Source organism: Petaurus breviceps, unplaced genomic scaffold (genome assembly GCF_028583685.1).
Source record: "Petaurus breviceps papuanus isolate PSGF00001 unplaced genomic scaffold, PetGlider_PUasm1.0 189, whole genome shotgun sequence".
Classification (NCBI taxonomy): domain Eukaryota; kingdom Metazoa; phylum Chordata; class Mammalia; order Diprotodontia; family Petauridae; genus Petaurus; species Petaurus breviceps.
Genome location: NW_027185809.1, coordinates 13,972,509 through 13,992,942, shown reverse-complemented (window position 1 = coordinate 13,992,942; position 20,434 = coordinate 13,972,509). Strand labels below are relative to the sequence as shown.

The 20,434-nt window shown below is 36.8% G+C and overlaps 1 protein-coding gene across 16 annotated transcripts in view; it reads left to right on the top strand.

The window, feature by feature from the left end:
- The window catches only part of TTLL5 (tubulin tyrosine ligase like 5), a 414,008-nt gene that overhangs the window by 133,835 nt on the left and 259,739 nt on the right, over window positions 1–20,434 (top strand). For 12 of the 16 annotated variants that reach the window (XM_069091917.1, XM_069091923.1, XM_069091924.1 and 9 more), the window contains 4 exons: window positions 2,592–2,630; window positions 7,742–7,899; window positions 9,521–9,827; window positions 18,600–18,720. In XM_069091917.1, the coding sequence (XP_068948018.1) occupies window positions 2,592–2,630; window positions 7,742–7,899; window positions 9,521–9,827; window positions 18,600–18,720 (625 nt within the window). The remainder of the gene's footprint in view (window positions 1–2,591; window positions 2,631–7,741; window positions 7,900–9,520; window positions 9,828–18,599; window positions 18,721–20,434) is intronic. The other 4 variants (XM_069091918.1, XM_069091913.1, XM_069091920.1 and 1 more) reach the window with 1 other exon arrangement.

Here is a 20,434-nt window from a genome sequence, read left to right as displayed (position 1 = left end):
TGAAGCAAAGTGAATGTCACAAATCCATGAACTGAGAGCTCTGTGGACATTTTTCAGAACAAAGCCCCTAGTATCTCACTCAAAGTCTATTCTTTTAGACAGAGGCTTTAAACAAACTTAATTTTCTGGCTTTTAACAAATTAAAAAAACAACAGATTAGAAGAGAGGCAAAATATATATACTTGAAACTAAAAAAAATTATGGCTACATTGCATGACAGGAGTTTGTAGGTAGAATAATTATAAAAAGCAGATGTTAGAATCACATAATCTCAGATGTGGAAGGGCCCTCGGAGACCATCTAAGTTAGCTTCTAACTGAATAGATATGCCTTCTGTAGTAGTAGTAATAGCTACTTTTTAAGCACTCCTTGAAGATTTCCAGTAAGAGGGAACCTCTACCTTCAAAAGTATGAGCTCTAATTATTACAAAGTTTTTTCCTTATATGAAATATGATTTCAGATTTTCCTTTCTTAAATTTCTATCTGTTGTTCCTATTCTACCCCCTGAGCAGAACACCTTTCATCCCTCTTATATGACAGACCTTCAGTTACTTGAAGAAAGCTATCATGTTTCCCATAGATTATCTTCTCCAGGTGGCTATATAATCTCAGTTGTAAATACTGAGATAAAATATAGCAACTGATCCTTGCATAGCGTGATCTGTGTCCCTTTTCACATATAACCTCTCTTCTGTTCACGTGTTCCAGCTTGCCAGCATTTTTTCTGAAATGTGGTACCCAGAACCTAATACAGTTCTCTGTATTTGGACAAGGGCAGAGTGCAGATGTATGACTAGTACAAAGTACAATTAGGCTTTTACCCCATCACATTCTGGGCATTCTCTTTCTCTAAATGCAACTTTAGATCTCATTACCTTTTTTGGTTGATGTCATAGTACTAACTCCTTAAGCTTGCCTTCTGCTAACTGCCCTTGCCCCCATGTCTTTTTCTCACATTTATTGAGGTTTCCCTTGTCTTGTGCTTAAGAAGTTGTTTTTTGAACACACGTATAGGACTTCATGTTTATCTCTGTTAAATTCCATTCTGGAATTCAACTCCCTTAGGGATCTAAGGATCTTATGGTTATTTAGCATAGCAGCAAACTCCATTATATACTTCAGGTGCTCCTCCGGACATCACCATAGTACGGTGGAGTACAATAATGGTTTTTGGTAAGAATATTTCTGAGACACCCAAAAAAAAAAGCTCAATTATGTTCTAAATATTAATTTGAAAAAAAATAATAGCTCTATCATTTATATAATTATTTAAAGTTTACAAAGCTCTTTACAAATATTATCTCATTTTAAACTCAACAACCTTGAGAGGCAGGTGCTTTTATTTTCCCTGTCCTACATATGGGGAAACTGAAGCAAACAGAAGTTAAGTGATTTGTCCAGGGTCACAGATTAGTAAGTTTTTGAGGAAGTATTTGAATTCAGATCTTTGTGCTTCCATGTCCAGCACTCTTATTTACCATATCACCTAGCAAGAGTGTGCAGTACAGTTTAGATAATTTTCCATCAAAAATTTTCATAGTAAAGAGTTTTGTCTAAGTGGAGAAATTTCCTAAGTGATATATATTAATGTCAGATACAGGAAATATTTGTAAATTATCAAAATGATATATAAAATTGACAAATTAAAGGGTGAGTCTTTGTTTATGAAAACATTTATTGCAAGATTCACCTAAATTATGAAGGCCCAAATGCATTTTGAATAAGCTTAGATTTATGGTAATTTTACTTGTAATCAGATTTTTAAAGATTAACCTGTTTCATAAAATTAGGGTTACAGGTGCCTTGACAACTTTTATGGAGTTGATGGTAGTATAGTGGGTCTTTTTGGATTCTTTGGACCTAGGATTAGGGACATGTTTTGTATTTAGTTTGCCATTCCTGGGCTCCTTGCCGTATAACTTGGTAAAGGATCTGGGCTGAAATATTTCCTACTTTCAGCCTGGAAATATAGCATTTCTTGTAAACAATGGATGGAAATTTATTAGGAACAGTGAGAGGAGAAAACCATCTTGTAGAACAAGGGAAAGTACTTGCCGAGAAAAAGAGTTATTTAGGAGAGTTGTCTAATGAAAACTATTTGACGTTTTTAGAGATGTAGAAAGTTATCTTCAAAAGGGTTATTAGCAGTTCAGTGTCATCACAGCCTTCATGTGTATTTTTGGTCATAAAGTAAAGAAGTTCTTTCGCTTATCCCTTTTTGAACCCTCACAGAATGGTGGTCATTTAACTTTACCAGGAAACTAGAACATCCTCCCATCTCCATTCATCCTTCCTTCTTTCCTTTCTTTGTAAGCATCTTTAGAAACGTCTCTTCAAGCTCATAGTCCTACAGATCCATTGTCTGGAAAAAGATTCTCACCTTTATGTCTTTTCTCCCTGACCTAGATCCTATGCTGAGAAACTACAATAAATGAAATAGGCTGCAGGAAAGTTGGCACCTTGTTTTTTTAAAAAAAAAGCACCAAGAAATTGTGTGTGTATATATGTGTGAGAGAGAGAAAGAGAGAGAAAGGATGCCTATGTGTGCATATTGTTGCCCATTAATCAGTTGTCCTCTCTGCTCCTGTAGGGGAAACACAAGAAGAAGCCTATTGATAGGGAGGCCACGGTAAGTGGTTTTGAAAAGTGGAGACTGTGTGGGCGACTGTGTGACTATGCAGAGATTGAGCATGCCATGCATAAGTTTGTTACCTTAGAGAACATTTTATAGTCTGGTCCAGCTTGATAGTGTTACCTAATTGTTTCTGTCTGTGGCCTATTTTGGTGCCTCTTTTATAAAAACAGTTGAATTTTTCTGTATTAGAGCTACAGGTAAACAAAACTTTATGGCTTCTGCTACTAACTATTCTTATTTGGCTGTGTCAGAAAGAGATCTAGAGTGGGAACTGGAGACTGCCGTTCACTCAGAATTTATTTTTGTAGTGGATTCCAGTGGTTTGTTAAGCTGGCCGTTCTGCATATGGACATATGCTGCTTCAGGCTTGTCCCAGAGAATTAGAAGTGTGCAAAATTGAACATTTTAAGGAAACCTAAACTTGAGGGCCTGTGTATTGTTGGTACAGGATTTTGAATGTTAATGAAGAGCTGGAGAAAGCTTTATCTAGATCAGGAATTCTTACCCTGGTGTCTGTGAACCTGCTAAGTTTATTTAAAAATCTTGTTAACTGTATTTTAATCTGATTAGTTTCCTTCGTAATCCTATGTATGCTCTTTTAAAATATGTTTACTTAGAAACATAATTCTGATTAAAATTCCTGGTCTAGCCAGAAAAATAAAGCCTTGAGAACAAAGACAATCCCCATGGCTACAAGAGAGACATTTGACCATTAGAAAAGTCGTTTTGTGTGTATGTAGCTATTTTGTTTTATACTTTTTTGGAGAGGAGGGGGGATATATTTAACCACTTTTAGTAGGTCAGACTTTTCTTTGAGCTCTGAGAATTAACTGTCTGAAAGTTTTCATTTAAAAGTTTGCAGTTATCACTATAATAGACTATTGAGAGATTGGCCAAAAGGAATCTTTTTCTGACCACTGAATGGAAATATTCTGATTTATGCAGGCAAAATTGAAGAAAATTCTGACTGTGATTTCAGTGATATGGAATTGAGTTGGTCATTTCTCCTTGAGAAAAGTCACAGAACTCTAGTCAAATATACAGATACACCAAATTTATTTCTCCCTATTGGATTAGAGGTTATCACTATAAATCTATACTTTAGTTGGTCTAGGGAACTCCCTGTGAGGAAACCCCAAATACCAATGCAGATTGTCACCTCCTCTGCAATTTACATACCTAATTGTTGCCTGGCTCCCTGTTTGGGTAAGTGACCTGCCCAGGATTATACAGCCAGTATCTGTCAGACTTGTATAGACTTGTATACAGGGCTTCCAAACTCCAAGTCCAGTTCTCGAGATGCTATGCCATACTGCCTCTCTTTATACTTTTGAGGAGAGATAAATTTATTTGTCACAACAATAATGATATTTATGTTTTACTTTGTGGTATACTAAACACTTTAAATGCATTTCATTTTGTGAGAGATTTGCTATTGTTGTACCAGGCTTTTTTTGAACACAGAGGCTGTTAGTTACTTACAGACAGACAGACAGGCAGGCAAGGCACACAAACACAGGAACACATAAGAAACACATAAGACCCCTCCACATACCAGCAGACAGACCCGGGGACACCAGAGGGCAGGCCAGGATACAGCTGGCTCTGCCCCAGATGGGCCACCCAGTGGGCAGCCCGAGAGAAATAGGGCATATCGCTACATCCAGCTGCCCAAATTCTCAACAGATGAGCACTTTTACAGAAACAGAGACAGATAGCCATTCATCTCCGGAGGCTGGCACAGAGATCTGGGTCCAAAGAGCCGAAATGTGATCTGATCAATGTTAGGGGATGGTCTGGATTTCTCAGCCTTGAATTCTGAGCTCTGAAAAAATTTCAGATGCTGGCTGCTCAAGGAAGTCGGAGCTGAGTGGCCTCCATCCCCCAAGACTGAGGATTTTTCCAGTTTTTGGGTCTTGGACAACAACACAGAACGTTGTATATCTCGCTAGGGCCTCCAAAATGTTGTACCCAGAAAACATGAGCAAGACCCAAGTTACAATTTAGAATTGTACCCTTTATTATACACCATGTTGGCTGATCTGGCCACATGGTGGGCTGAGGAGGTACCACCCCACCATCCCAGGTCATACAGCAGAGATCTCAGGTAAAGTCTCAGTTTATGAAGGGATGCCACATGGCCAACGGTTAGGTATTACATAAGCAGAAACTTGCAGAGGCCAGAAACAGTAATTGGTCTGTACACACCTCGAAATTCCTGCCGGCGCCAACTCTCCCTGACCCGGAAGCCGCCCACCTTTTACAGGTGAGCTGAGTGGGGAAGGGTAGAAATCCATTGGGGGAGGGTGGAGCTGACCTGGCAGTCTGCTCACTTCCCTGTGGGAGAGCTGAGGTTGGGGGATGGGAAAAAGCCAGGTACAACACTATTCCAAATCCTTCACAAACATACAAGTCTAGATGTTTCCTAGATGTTTTCCTAGTAAAACAGGTTTATTGTTACTTAGTTAATGAGGAAACAGGAATAAAATGATTTTAGACTTGTCTCAGTATCAAAGTCAGAACAAATTAGTGCATTTTTCTAGTCCTTAATCTTAGATTCTGATGATTAGATATGTCTATTTGTAAAAAAAAAATTAAAGCTATATGGCATAATAGAGAAATTAATGTTGAAGTCAGTCAAAAAGACCTGGGTTTTAAACCTACCTCCATCATGTATAGGTTTTGTGACTCTGAGAAAATCGTTTGACACCTCAGTACTCCCAAGTAATTTTCTAAGGCTATATGAGTAGTGGAATGGGATCATTTGCACTGGAATCTCTTGACCAGACATTACTACAATAGAGGAGTCAAACTCTGCTACAGGGCACCTCCAGCTAGAATAAAATGTAACTGGGAGATGTTTAACAAAATAAATAAAAATTCAATACAACATAGATAATGTTAATTTGTGATTTTCTAAGTCAATATGCATCTCTATGGATGTTTCTATTTGAGTTTGGTGCCATTGTTCTAAATGACAACAGAAGTTCTGGGGAGGGGTGGCCAGGTAGCACAGCGAGTAAGAGCACCTTGAGCAAGTTACTTAACCCCAGTTGCTTAGGGGCAGCCAGGTGGCTCAGCAAGTAAGAGCACCGGCTCCAGTGTCGGGATGACCTGGAGATCGAATCCCGGCTCAGACACAGCACCACACCCAGAAATAACTGTCTGTGTAACCCTGAGCAAGTTACTTAACCCCAATTGCTTTAAAAAAAAAAAAAGAAGTTCTGGGGAAAGATGTTTTAATGCTTCACAGTCTTATTAGGTTAGTCAGTGCTTCTCTGATATATAGTAATTAATGTTTACTTATATTAACAGTTTACATTTTTTGTAATGTTTTGCAGTCTATAAAATGCTTTCTCATATCTATTTCATGAGCTAGGATTTAGGGCCAAAAGAGATCTCAGGGGTCATTCTCTCCCCTCATTTTATAAAGAAAGAAACAGATCCATAGAGATGTAAAATCATTTTCCCAAGATTATACAAATAGTAAGTAGAAGAGCCAGGATTTGTACCAAATCCTCAGACTTCAAATACTGAGATCATTCTGCTATACCTTACTACCTCATTTCTTAATGCATTATCTTGCCATCAGTTAAGATCTTTAGTGGTGTGAAAATTTATGGGTTTTTTTTTGTATTTAAAATCATAATCATTTAGCATGAGCCAGGGTGTGTATGATACTCTTCAAAGTTAATGAAGACCACATTCTAAAGACCTAATTTATTGTGAAGTAAATGACATAAATTTGGTTATACGTAATAAGAATTAAAAATACAATGGGGCAGGAGTTTATTTTGCATATTTTTTCCACGGTCCTCTGTTAGAAGGAAATGTTCATTTGTCTAGGATAGCTTTGTATATTGAGACTATTTTAAAATATCTCTAGAGAAGGAAATTTCATAGCCAGTTCTTTGATCTCTGAAAATTCACTGTACAAAAGATTTTTATTTAGAAGTTTGCAGTTGCAGTTATAATGGTATATTGAAAGTTTTTCTAAAAGCAGGTTCTTTTTCTTACTTTTTCCTGGGTGATACAGTTAGAATTGTATAAGACTCTGACTCTGGTGTGATAGGGAGTTAGAATTAGACATTTCTTCTTTATGGCTCAGTAAATTCATTTCTCCCCAATGAATTAGGTGGATATTAAACCATTAAACCTAACTCAAATATCATCAATATCTGGAAAATACTGATTTGGAGGAAAGAATGTATATGTATTTACAGAACAAGGAATTACAGGTTTTCAATTATAAATTTAGTATAATATGTCTACACATGGCTTATAGGATTAGTAATTTTGATTATATAGTCAGTTTATTCAAGTAAATAGTTTGCTTTCTTCCTTATTGAAATGACAGGTAGATAGGGGTATTTATTCTAAATGTATGGCCCCTAGCAGGGTATCTTTTTACATAGGTACTAAACAAATGTTGAATGAATGAATGAACGAATTGACCTATTGTTTTGTCACAAGCTGTTGTGAAATTGGCTTGGGATAACATTAAAAAGTCACTTTTTTTGAAAAATCCTAACCTGATTCCAGTCAGCTGATAGATTATAGGCTAGGAGGTACCCATGCCCCACCCTCTCTACCCCTTCACACACATCATCCACACACACACACACACACCTCCTACTTCCCTTTACCTTGGTATTTCAAGTAGTATGCTCTGATGGGGATAGCATGATAGGAGTCAGGGTTTCTTGGCAGTTTTTGGCAGCTCACAGGAATCACTTATTTTTCTCCCACAGATTTTTGTCCAACCATTTTAGCTTCCCTACCCTTGTTTAATCATAGAGTTTTTACTGAACTAGAGTAACTTTTTAACACAAAAGTGTTGGAACCCTCTACATTAATATAATGCAGTCTTCTAATGCTATTGTTTATGTACTTAAAATTAATAAACATTGTTTTTTTTTTTAAGTTTGTTCAAATATTTCACTAATTCAGACAGGGTTTCCCAATTTTCCTGTTTAACTGTCAAACATTTTAGAATTCCCTGGAGTCACTGAGTCAGTCTTTTTTGGTAGATACCTCCACCAGGCTTTGCTTTGAAATAAATGAGAGAAATTTGTAAACACCATACTGCATTGTTGTTTTCCCAGAGTGGCCGTGGATGCAGGGCCAGAAATGAAGGTGGAGAATGTGAATTCAAAGGCCAAGCTACATGCTGCCCTTTATGAAAGGAAGCTTCTATCCCTGGAAGTGCGAAAACGCAGAAGACGGAATGGCAGATTGAGGGCACTAAGGTCAAAATACCCAGGTACAAATATGCTACTGGTCTCAACTAAACTCAGTTAACTGAATCTCTTGATAGAATAAGTTAGCTCATTTCTTAGTTGATCCTTTTGAACTGTTGCTTACAGTTACTTAATCTTTTGTGGAGTTGTAGAACTTAATTTCAAGAGGATTCTAGGAGTTTTTTTTAAACCTTCCCTTCCATAGTATTTAAAGTAAGAGAGATGTTACATGTGTATTTAAGCTGTTATTTTAACTTCAGCATTATATAAATTGTAGCAGCAAGCACCCTAGCATACTCAGGATGGCTGCTGGCACAAGTTCTTTAATCTACTTTTCTAAAGGAAAGAAACTCAAAAAAGTTAACAATCTTACTTTAATCAAACATATCCTTTACCCAGTTCAGAGGAAAAAGTTAGCACCCTGAACTTCAGAGAAAACAAACAAAAGTTACAAGCAGACAAAAAATACAGACAGAGAAAATAGCACAATTAAACAAACAGGGCTTCTAGCTGTCTGACCATTGCATACACACAGTTAGTTACTAGAAAGAGAAGCATCAACATCTGGGTTTTCAAAGCTGGGGGGCTCAACAGCTACCCAGAGTCTCATCTGGCCAAATCACACAACTCTTCCCAAAGTGAGCCCCAAAGCAAAACCTCGCCTCAGAGGTATATATAGCCTTCTCCAGGGTCAGAGAACATGACAACCCTCATGACACACTTGACTACAAAGTAATAAAAGTTGTGCCTTCCTGAAAAACAAGCCTCCCTCAAGCAAGCTTCTCCTATGGGCTCTGCTCCACCGTTCAGCAAACTCTTCCCATCACAGGCTCCATGTGACCACATTCAGCCTACTAGCGGTCAGAGTATATTTTCAAAACAAGGAAAGTCCTCAAATTCACTTAGGCTTATGAAGGGGCAGGGAAGATCTTCAGATTCCCATGACCATTACATAAATACATGATACTTATGAAGTAGTCAGGTTTGTATAGGTTGAATGTAGCCCTTAAGTTACTGATCTAATTAGTTCAAGATTAGATAATGAGCTTTTTTTGCTGCTTTGATCTTGGAAGGATAGAAGCATTTCATTCCTCCTACATATAGAATAAAGGAAAGTTCCCCTATTCTGTATATAGTGATTGGCTGCCTAGTCCCTTGACAGTTTAGTTTTCTCAGTTCTATTTTCAAATTTCCTTGATGTAGAAAATTTGTTATAGGAAAAATGAAGTAATGATTTACACCAACTTGGCACTGTCTTCTCTTTGGAAGCTACATTTGCCAAGTTGGTTTTTAAGTGTAGAGCTGAGCAGTGATTCTCTTTGCAAATGTAAGTCTAAGAAATATTTTTTCCCCTCTTACATCAAGTCATGAAAAACAATGACAATCTGCTTTGTACCCTACAAGGTCAAATAAAGTTCTGTATTAAGTTCGGTGAATTTGTCCTTTGTCTTTATGTCAAGATAGTAGGTAAAATGTAATGAAGAGATCAGAAATACATATGATTTTACATAAACATATGTATGTACTATTACTTTTCTGTCTTACCTCTGGCCTAATATAAATGTTTGTATATAATGCTGGAAGGTGTTGAGAGAATAAAACACTTAATTTTTTCAGCAACATTAGTGGTTCTTCTTTCTTTAGTGATTCCGCAGCCAGCTGAAATATCCATTAAAACTGAGACAGAGAGTGAAGAGGAAGAAGAGGAACCAATAGAACATGAAGACGAAGACCAAGAAGCATCCCAGGAGGAATCTGCGGGGTCTCTTGCAGAAAATCAAACCAAATACACACCTTCACTGACTGCATTGGTGGATACTCCATCCAAAGAAAATACCTGGAAAACTTCTGAATGCAATGGAGAAGCTACTCCTTGTCCCAAGCCTGAAATTCAGCAGGCGGAACCCACGTTTAACTTGATGCAGATTCTGCAAGAAAATGGGAATCTCAGGTGAGTCCTCTTTTCAAAATGAATGTGTGACCTAATTGAGTAATGAGTAGGGCACTGGAGTGGTTGCTATTTAGATAAACGATTCCCCTTCAAGCAGAGGGTGAGACTTTCTTGATCTTACTTTCATTATGTGAGCTTCTTCCACTATCGTATGCACTATTATAAATCGCAGCTTTAAATTTCCTTTTTTTTCCTGTCACATAGTAGTGTATATACCTCACGCCATAAGAAATCCTCAGAAGGAAACATTTCACAAGTTGCCTTTTTAAAGAAAATTTTTGATATCTTTTTTGTTGTCATATCAGCTCCCTCTCTGTATAATATCACTCACCCATAACCTCCTCAGTATACTATCTCTAGTAATATATTAAAAAAAGAAAAAGGGAGCCATCAATGATTATAGTAATCTACTGTTTGATAAACCCAAAGACCCCAGCTTATGAGATAAAAACTCACTATTGGACAAAAACTGCTGGGAAAACTGGAGAATAACATGGCAGAAACTAGACATAGACTAGCATCTTACACTGTATACCAAAATAAAATCAAGATGGGTACACGATTTACATATAAAGGCTGATGATATAAGCAAACTAGGAGAGCAAGGAATGGTTTACCTGTGAGATTTAAGGAGAATTGAAAATTTTATGACCAAACAAGAGATAGAGAACATAATTAAATGCAAAATGAATAATTTTGATTACATCAATTTTTTTTTTAAGCAATTGGGGTTAAGTAACTTGCTCAAGGTTACACGGCCAGGTGTTTCTGGGTGGGTGCTAAATGTCTGAGCCCAGATTCGATCCCAGGTCTTTCCAACTCTAGGGCCGGTGCTCTTACTCGCTGTGCTACCTGGCTGCCCTTGATTACATTAAATTGAAAAGTTTTTGCACAAAAATCAATGCAACCAAGACTAGAAGAAAAAGAATTTTTACAACCAGTGTCTCTGATAAAGGCCTCATTTCTAAAATATGTAGAGAACTGAGTCAAATTTATGAGAATACAAGTCATTCCCCATAAATAGTCAAAGGAGATGAATAGGCAGTTTCCAGAGGAAGAAATTAAAGCTATCTATACTCCTATGAAAAATTACTCTAAATCACTATTTTAGAGAAATGCAAATAAAAACAACTCTGAGATACTACATCACATCTATCAGAGCAATTTGGAGCTATGCCCAAAGGACAACCAAGCTTAGATCAGAGTATATGAAAAAACCTGGAAAGACTTTTATGAACTGATGCTGAGTAAAATGAGCAGAACCTGAACATTATATATAGTATACAATTGTACATAGTAACAGCAACATTGTGTGATGACTCACTTTGATAGACTTAGCTCTTCTCAGCAATGCAAGGATCCAAGACAAATCCAAAAGACTCATGATGAAAAATGCTATCCACATCCAGAGAAAAAACTATGGAGCCTGAATCAGATCAAAACATACTATTTGCTCTCTTTTTGTTTTGTTTTGTTTCTTTTCTTGTGGTTCCTCCCGATGGTTCTGATTTTTCTTTACACCATGACTAATATGAAAATATGTTTAATATGAACGTATATGTGGAGCCTATATCACTTTGCAAGCTGTCTTGGAGAGGGGGAGGGAAGGGAGGTGGAGAAAATTTAAAATGCAAAAGTGAATGTTGAAACGTATGGAAGTAAATGTTGAAAACTATAAATAAATATTAAAAAAAAGAAAAGGGGGGGCCAACTAAGTGGTACAGTGAATACCCTCCCTCCCTCCCTTCCTTCCTTCCTTATCTGAGGCAAAAAGTGTTCATCTTAATTATACAGGGTTTAGTTTAATTTTTGTCTTCATGCTATTTACTCTTATTTTTTCAAATGCTTTATTAACATCTGATTTACATCATTCATTTCTGCCAGATTTTGAGGTACAAATTTTTTCCCCGTTTTTCCCCTATCCACTGCCCCAAAATAGCGGTCCCACAGGATATACCTTCCTCCAATCTGCTCTCTCCCATATCTTCTCCCATACTCCCTTCGACTTTTCCAGTAGGGCATGGTGGATCACTATGCCCCAGTGTCTGTATACCTTATTTCCCAATTACATGTAAAGTAGTATTAATAATAGCATATGTATACATATATACATATATACATACATATATATATGTTTTTTTTAAACATTTGATTTTAAAACTTTGAATTCCAGATTCATTCCCTTCCTCCCTTGTCACCACCCTTACTAGGAAGATAAGCAGTTCAGTATAGGTTGTACATGTGTAGCTGCAAAACATAACCATAGGGGATATATTGTAAAAGACTGATCATATTTCCCTCCCTCCTATCCCACCTACCGCTTGTTCTATTCTCTATTTTGATCCTGTCCCTTTTCAAAAGTGGGAGCTTCCAACTTCTCTGCCCACCAGCCTGCCCTCCCTTCCATCATCCCCCCTCTTATCCCCTTCCCCCCTACTCTCCTGTAGGGTGAGATACCCTATTTAGTGTGTATTTCATTCCCTCCCTGAGCCAAATTCAATAAGAATAAGGTTTTGCCTTTTTGACTTCCTGTTCTTCCCCTCCATTGTAACTATTTCCCCTTGCCTCTTCTGTATGAGTTAGTTTACCCCATTCTGTCTCTCCCCATCTCTTCTCACTGTATTCCTTTCTCACCTCTTAATTTTACCTTTTAAGTATCATCCCTTCCTATTAAATTGGTTCTGTGCCCTCTGTCTACGTATACCTGTAAACATAAATACACACATTCACATATGTATCCATATGCCCATATACCCTCCTGTATAGACATTTTATATATATATATATATATATATATATATATATATATATATATATATTTCTATTCCCTTCAACTATTTTCATACTGAGAAAAGTTTCATCAGTTATAATTATTGTTTTTCCATGTAGGAATGTAAATAGTTCAACTTTGATAAGTTCCTTATGATTTCTTTTCCCTGTTTACCTTCTCATGCTTCTTTTGCTTCTTGTACCTGAATGTCAAATTTTCTACTCAACTCTGGTTTTTTCATCAAGAATACTTGAAAGTCCTCTATTCCACTGAATGACCATATTTTCCCCTGAAACATGATACTCAGTTTTGCTGGGTAGGTGATTCTTGGTTTTAATCCCAGCTCCTTTGCCCTCCGGAATATCATATTCCAAGCCCTTTGATCCCTCAGTGTAGAAGTTGCCAGATCCTGTGTTATCCTGATTGTGTTTCCACAATATTCAAATTTTTTCTTCCTGGCTGCTTGTAATATTCTCTCCTTGATCTGGGAATTCTGGAACCTGGCTGAATATTCCTAGGAGTTTTCTTTTTGGGATTTTTTTCAGGAGGTGGATTCTTTCAACCTCCATTTTGCCCTCTGGTTCTAAAACATTAGGGCAGTTTTCCTTGAGGATTTCTTGGAGGATGATTTCTAGGTTCTTTCTTTGATCATGGCTTTCAGGTAGTCCAATAATTTTTAAATCATCTCTCCTGGATCTATTTTCCAGATAAGTGGTTTTTCCCATGAGATATTTCACATTGCCTTCTATTGTTTCATTTGTTTGGATCTGTTTAACAGCATCTTGATTTCTCATAAGGTCACTAGCTTACATTTGCTCCAATCTAATTCTGAAGGAATGATTCTCCTCAGTGAGCTTTTAAAATTCTTTTTCTATCTGGAAAATTTGGCTTTTTAAGGTGTTTTTCTCCTCATTGGCTTTTTGAGACTCTTTTTGCCATTTGAGTTAGTCTGTTTTTTTCAAGTGTTATTTTCCTCAGTCAGACTATTGACTCTCATTTCGTAATTTTCTTGCATAGTTCTCTTCTCTTTCCAGTTTTTTCTCCACTTCTCTTATCTGCTTCTTAAGGTCCTCTATGGCCTGTAACCAGCTCGTATTTTCCTTGGAAGCTTTTGGTGCAGGAATTCTGACTTCACTGTCTTCCTCCTGTTCCATGCTTTGGTCCTTTTTGTCCCCAAAATAGGAGTGTAAAGTTGGGTTGCCCTGTTTATTTTGCTTCTTTTGCCTGCTCATGTTGCCACTCGGTCACTTGACCCCTGGGCTTTTTACCACCAGAGAGGGGAGCTTCATATCAAATGCTGGGTTTTTCTCAGCTGCCGAATTATTAGTTGGGTGCCGTCCATGAAGCCTCCACACGGTCTGGCAATCTGGTCGCACACCCCAGGATCTCTACCCTAAACCGCAATCCAGATCCAAGCAGTTTAAAGCAAGAGTGATTACCCCTCAGACTGGTCGCTTGGTCCCCCTACACTCTGCAGGCCACGAGCTGAAGCTGTCAAGTGGGGGCAGCTGCAAGTTCGGGGCTCCTCAGTGGCTTCTCGCCCTGGGGACAAAAGCCGACAACACTCCCAACTACTGGATCCCAAAATCCATACTGCACTGACCTCTCACTTTGTCCTTTTCACCTGCGTGTTGATAATTCTGGAAACCGCCAGAGCTGCTGGTGATCTGAAGTCCCTCCAGGTGGTGGCTTGTCAGGCCCACCCTGGGGCTAAAACCTCTAGCTTGTGTGGGCCTGGGGTCAGCTCCCAGAGCACTCTGCTGGCCAATTCCTGCCGGCCTGCCAGGCTGTCCTCAGGAGGAGGTTAGCTTCTCTGTGTCATTTTGTGTGTTCTGTAGCTCCAAAATTTGTTCAGAGTCCCCTTTTTACATGAACTGGGGGAGGTGGAAGCTGGATCCCCGGGGAAGTGCTGTTTCTACACCGCCATCTTGACTCCGCCCCCGCTATTTACTCTTTATTGTAATTGTATATATTGTTTACCTCTTCCTACTCAATTCATGCTGTGTCAGTTCATATAAATCTTACCATGTTTCTCTAAATTCCTCATGTTCATGGTTTCTTATGGTTCAAGATAGTCCATTACATTCAGATACTACAGTTTAATAACTGTTCCCCAAAGTAGATGGATAATAACTTTGTTTCCAGTTATTTTCTACTGCAGAAACTGCCCTTATGAAAGTTTTAATGTACATGTAATCTTTTTTTCTGTCTTTAGTTTCGAGTCATATTTTATAGGTATTTGAGGTGGTTATGGATGGAGCTCATGGAGCCTTCCTGCTTCTATGCTGCCAGCTTGGCTCCACCCCTTTTTCCTCTGTGTTTAGTTTTCTTAAGATAACCATTTCTAGATCAAATGGTATGGCTGTCTTACTAACTCTTTTAGCATAATTTCAAATTGTTCTTCAGAATGGATGGACCAATTCACAGCTCCATCAACAGTTTATTTGTGTGCATATCTACAGCCACTCTTAGGTTGAATATTTCAATCCTTTATCAGCTTTTCCAATTTGTAAGGTGAAAATCAAAGTTTTTTTGATTCACATTTTTCACAGTATTTGAAATGATCTCTTCTAAAGTTATTAATAGTTTTCAACTTGAAAGTGTCTTTCATGTTAATAACTTACGGTTGTTCTTTTCATATCAGTTTATTTTGACCACTTATTGATTGGGAATAATGACTCCTAGTCTTAACATACTTTTGTTATAGTTCCCTATATATCTTGGATATCAGTTATAATTGAATACCAGAGATAATTTGACTTACACATTTTCCCCCAATTGATAACTTCCCTTAATATCCCAGCTACCTTCATTTGTTTGGTGATTATTTTTATTTGTTTGATTAAGAATTCTTCCCCTACCCATAGGTGTGAAATTTGATTATATTGTGCCTTTTAATACTCAGATAACATCTGTTTTTAGCCTTTACTGCGTGACATTTTTGGATTAAACCTAATTTCTACCAGAGCAACTTATAATTTTCCCAGCAGTTTTTGTGAAATATCTAGAGTCTTCTCAGTAAAAATTATTAGAATAGTAAATTCCATTCTCATTCATGATTTTGAAAAAAAAATGTGTCTTTACAAGTTGAAATCGTTTTTATTTGAATGAATTAATGTGATTGGAGGGTTCTGCTCTCATCCAAATATGGAAATGATATAGAGGGAAGATGGAGAATGGCCGCCCTCCTCAGTTCAGCTCATTTCAAATGAAGCTTTTGACTAAAATAGAAGATTTTTCTCTTCTTTGTATAGTTTCACTTAATTCTCCTTATTTGTTGTATAGATAAGTTTAAAAGGGGAGAAATTATGAGGAAAAGACGTCGTGTTTAGTTTCTTTCTAGTAATGGGATGGCATAGATGTTTTCCTTATTGAGAAACATTACAAAATTGTATCTTTTTTTGAAAGTAATACACAAAGATTTCTATATTGCCTGTGTTACTATGTTACTAAAAAGAAAATAAAGCAAGGAAAACAAAGGAAATGAAAAAAATGTTTTAATCTACATTCAGAGTTTATTGGCTCACTCTCACTGTAGGCAGAGAGAATTTTTCATCATAAATCCTTTGGACTTGTCATGGATCATAGTATTTATCAGAGCAGTTAAGTCTTTCATAGTTGATCATTGTTACAATATTGCAATGTCTGTCTACAATGTTCTCTTATTTTACTTTGCATTAGATCATATAAGTGTTTATAGGTTTTTCTGAAACCATGGCCTTCATAATTTCTTATAGTACAATAGTATTTCATCACATTCATAAACTATAGCTTTTTTTAGCCATTCCTCAATTGATGGACATTCTTCAGTTTCTAATTCTTTGCCACAACAAAAAGATTTGTATAAGTATTTTTTGTGAATATGGGCCTTTTTCCTTTTTTTTTTTATCACTTTGGGGTACAGACCTAGTAGCAATATTGTTGTGTTGAAAGGTATGTACAGTTTTGTAGCCCTTTGGGCTACAAATTGTTCTCCAGAATGATTTGTCCAATTCATAGCTCTAGCAATGGTGTGTTATTAGTGTCCCTTTTTTTTCACATCCTCTCCAGGATTTGTCATTTTCTTTTTCCATCATGTTAGTCTTCTTTATAGTGATAGCTGCTAAATCTTGTTTGATTTTCTCTTTTTTTGTGATGCAGTCAGGGTTAAGTGACTTGCCCAGGGTTACCCAGCTGTGTTAAGTGTCTGAGGCTGGATTTGAACTCAGGTCCTCATAATTCTAAGACTGATGCTCTATCCACTGTACCACCTTGCTACTCCATTCCATAGTTTCTGAATTCTTTGTTTTTGACTGCTTGTAGTATTTTCTCTTCGGTCTGGAAGCTCTGGAATTTGGATATGATATTCTTGGGAATTTTCCTTTGGGGATCTCTTTCAGAAGGTCATTGGTGGATTCTTTTATTTCTCCTTTGTCTTCTGGTTCTGATAATCGGGCTGTCTTCCTTCAGAATTTCTTGAACTATGATGCCTGTGCTTTTTTTTTTATATTGTGACTTTCAAGTAGTCTAATAATTCTTAAATGATCTGTCCTCTATTTTCCAGGGCAGTTTTTTCAATAAGGCATTTCACCTATTTTTTTTATCCTTTTGACTTTTTTTTATTGTTTCCTGATGGATCATGTAGTCATTAGCTTCCACTTGAATAAATTTTAGTTTTTAAGGAAATATTTTCTTTAGTGAGATTTTGTATCTCTTTTGCCATTTAGCCAATTCTGATTTTTTTTTTTTGCCTTTTTGGAGGGCAATTGGGGTAAAGTAACTTGCCCAAGGTTACACAGCTAGCTTTTTGTTTGTTTTTGTTTTTGTGTGTGTGTGTGTGTGTGTGTGTGTGTGTGTGTGTGTGTGTGTATGGGTGGATATGGGTGTTAAGTGTCTGAGTCCTCAACTGAACTCAGGTTCAGCAACTCTACTCACTGCACCACCTAGCCACCCCTCCAATTCTGATTTTTAAGGAGTTATTTTCTTCAGCAAATTCTTTTGCCTCTTTTACCAAGCTGTTTAATTCCATTTTCATGATCTGCTGTTCTTCTCTACTTGAATCTCTTGCTCAGTATTTAGTCCCTATTCAGATTTTTAGTTATTTCTACACAAGCCATTCCTCCTAACTAACCTGGAAGAAATAATAACTAGAAAGCTTTTGATGAGTGAATGTTCAAGGATTGTAACCAAAGTTTGTTTTGGGCCCTAATCTATTGCTGATGTAATTTTGGCTACAGTATCAGAAGGCCGGTCAGTTGAAGTAACCAAAATCATGTCTGAAATGGAATAGACCTGCCTTAATCATCAAGTGCAGTGAAAACTATCAGTCTCTTTTTGATACGTCTGTTTTATAATCTGATAATTTGATTGAATCTCTAGCTGCCATTCTCCTAAATTGAGCAGATGAGCGCAGGGTTTCTAAGAGATATTTCTATCTGGCATTCCCTTTTCAACAGAAAAATTTGCCTTTGTGCTTCTGTCTTGTCCTTTCTTCTAATCTGTGTCCGTTTTCTTCAGACTTCGTATATTCTCTGGGCTTTAGCATAATTCTCTTAAATTGGGAAAAATACAACTGGGTCTCCAAAGCCCCTTTGTAGAATTTATCTGTTACCTTTCCTACTTTGGGTATCTTTGTATAGCATAGAATTAGCATTATTTAATATTTGCAAGAACTATACTTTTTTTAATTAGATAAGATCTTAGCCATTTGCAGTACAGAAGCTATTCCTCATCATACTAGGGCATTGGGAAGATTGATAGGGTTTTGTGATGGGTTAGAAATCCTGGTGTATACTTTCTTTTCCTCCTGCTAGTAATAAGAAAGCAAAATAGGATGTTTTTTTTCTCTTCCAGTTCTGTTAGACTACTTAGAAAGAATATTCGTTCAGGTGAAGGGTATGGAATACTTAAGAACCCTTGACTCTCATAGTATAAGGAGGCACAAAATCAGAACACAACTCTTTATGTGAGTAGTAGAATTAATTTTCTACTTATCTAATTTAATTTAATTTTGATTTCTATAGCAAAGTCCAGGCTCGAGTAGCCTTCTCTGCCTACCTCCAACATGTTCAAACTCGACTGATGAAAGATAGTGGAGGCCAATCCTTTAGTGCCACTTGGGCTGCCAAAGAGGATGAACAGATGGTAAGTCTCTTTATGTTAGGACTATTCTGGTGGGTAAAGCTGTGGCTATAATTTAATTTAATTTCTTCTGATATACATGGCAGTGTATTCTTTTAACAAGAAGGTTGTTTTATAGTACTTTAAACATTTCTGTAAATGTAGAGAAAATCATCTGATAGCTCTTACTCAATATGGAGGATAAAATTTAGCCCTTTGAAATGGAAATGCCCTATTGCAGCCTCTCTAAAACTTTCTTCTTCATAGGAAACATTCTAGAAATTATCTTCCTTTGACTTATCAGTTATTTCTTTAATATTTATAAATTTGTTTAAATATGAGATTAACTGGCAGTTAGCCAAACTTTTGAAAAATTGTCAGTCTTTATTAAAAACCTGAATTTTTATGTAAAATTTCTCAAGTCCTTTTTTGTGTCGAGGTGACAGAAAGCGTCAAACCAGTTGATGAGGATAAAATGTCCAGAAGAATCTCTAGTCTCTTTATTTATAGGTATTTCTAACCCAGGACAGAAGGATATTTAGGTTTGAAAAAGTTTTGTTCTCTTTTTAGTTTAGCAATCATTATTCCTCCATCTTCCTAGTTCTTTATACTCAAAAGGCAGGGCCTTATGTTGGATTTAGTATAAATACAATTTGGTTATCCTTGAAAATAGCTTGTAAGAGTAAAAAAGCCAGAGCAGCACAGTGCAGAGAGATAAAACCTTATGTTCTGAATAATCCTTCAGCTGTCGGTGGAAAATGTTAGCCCTGCTCTTTCCAAGTGGAAAATTAAAATTACTTCTTCAAGAGTCAGCTTGTCTGCTGCACAGTGAAAAATAATGTTTTAAAATAACAGATCGAACCACCCCTACAGTAAAGTCAGCTAGAGTGGTACTGAGAAATCCAGCCTTCTGACTTAGAGTTCACGCCTTTATGCCGGAGTAAATTGGCAGCAGCAGTACAACTGACCAAATATCCAGGAAAAAAAGCTCTAGCCTTTTGAAAAATACCCATCGAAGATTGCTGGTTTGGGATTTCTATTTGGTTATCATAGGGTATCTACTAGAGATTTGGGGATCATCTTTCACATGATTTGCTGTCCATTGAGAACAATTTGTTAAAGGTCCTCTAGATTCCTTTTTTAAAAATAACTATTGGATTTTAAAAGCAAATTTTTGCTGACTTATTCTCACAGTATCCTCCTTCCATGCACTTCCCAGAAAGCCATCTCTGATAGCAAAGAATATTTTTAAAAAGAGGGGAAAAGCTCAACTAAAGTGAGCAACACATTGAAAAAGTCTGATATATGGGTGGTGGTCTGATACCTTTGCAAAAAAAGCAAGAGGAGATGTCTTCTAATATTTCTCTTTTGGGGTGAACCTTAGTCTTTAGCTTTAGAATTGTTTGGATACTTTTGTTGTCTCTCTTTACATTTTATTGTCATGTGTATGTATATATATATATCTATTTTTCATCGGTATAGCGTTATATTTTTTCTTCATTCTGTTTATTTTACTTTGTATCACTTCAGGTGTCCTTCTCTGCTTGTCTTTATTCATCTTATTCATCATTTCTTGCAACACACTAATTTTATCAATTATCCAGACCTTGTTTACCCATTCTATAATTTATGGGCATTGTTTTTAATTCTTTGTTCCCCATAAAAGTGCTACTATTAATATTTTGCTCATTTTTAATTTTTCGTTCATTGATATCCTTGGGCTATATGTCCAACTACA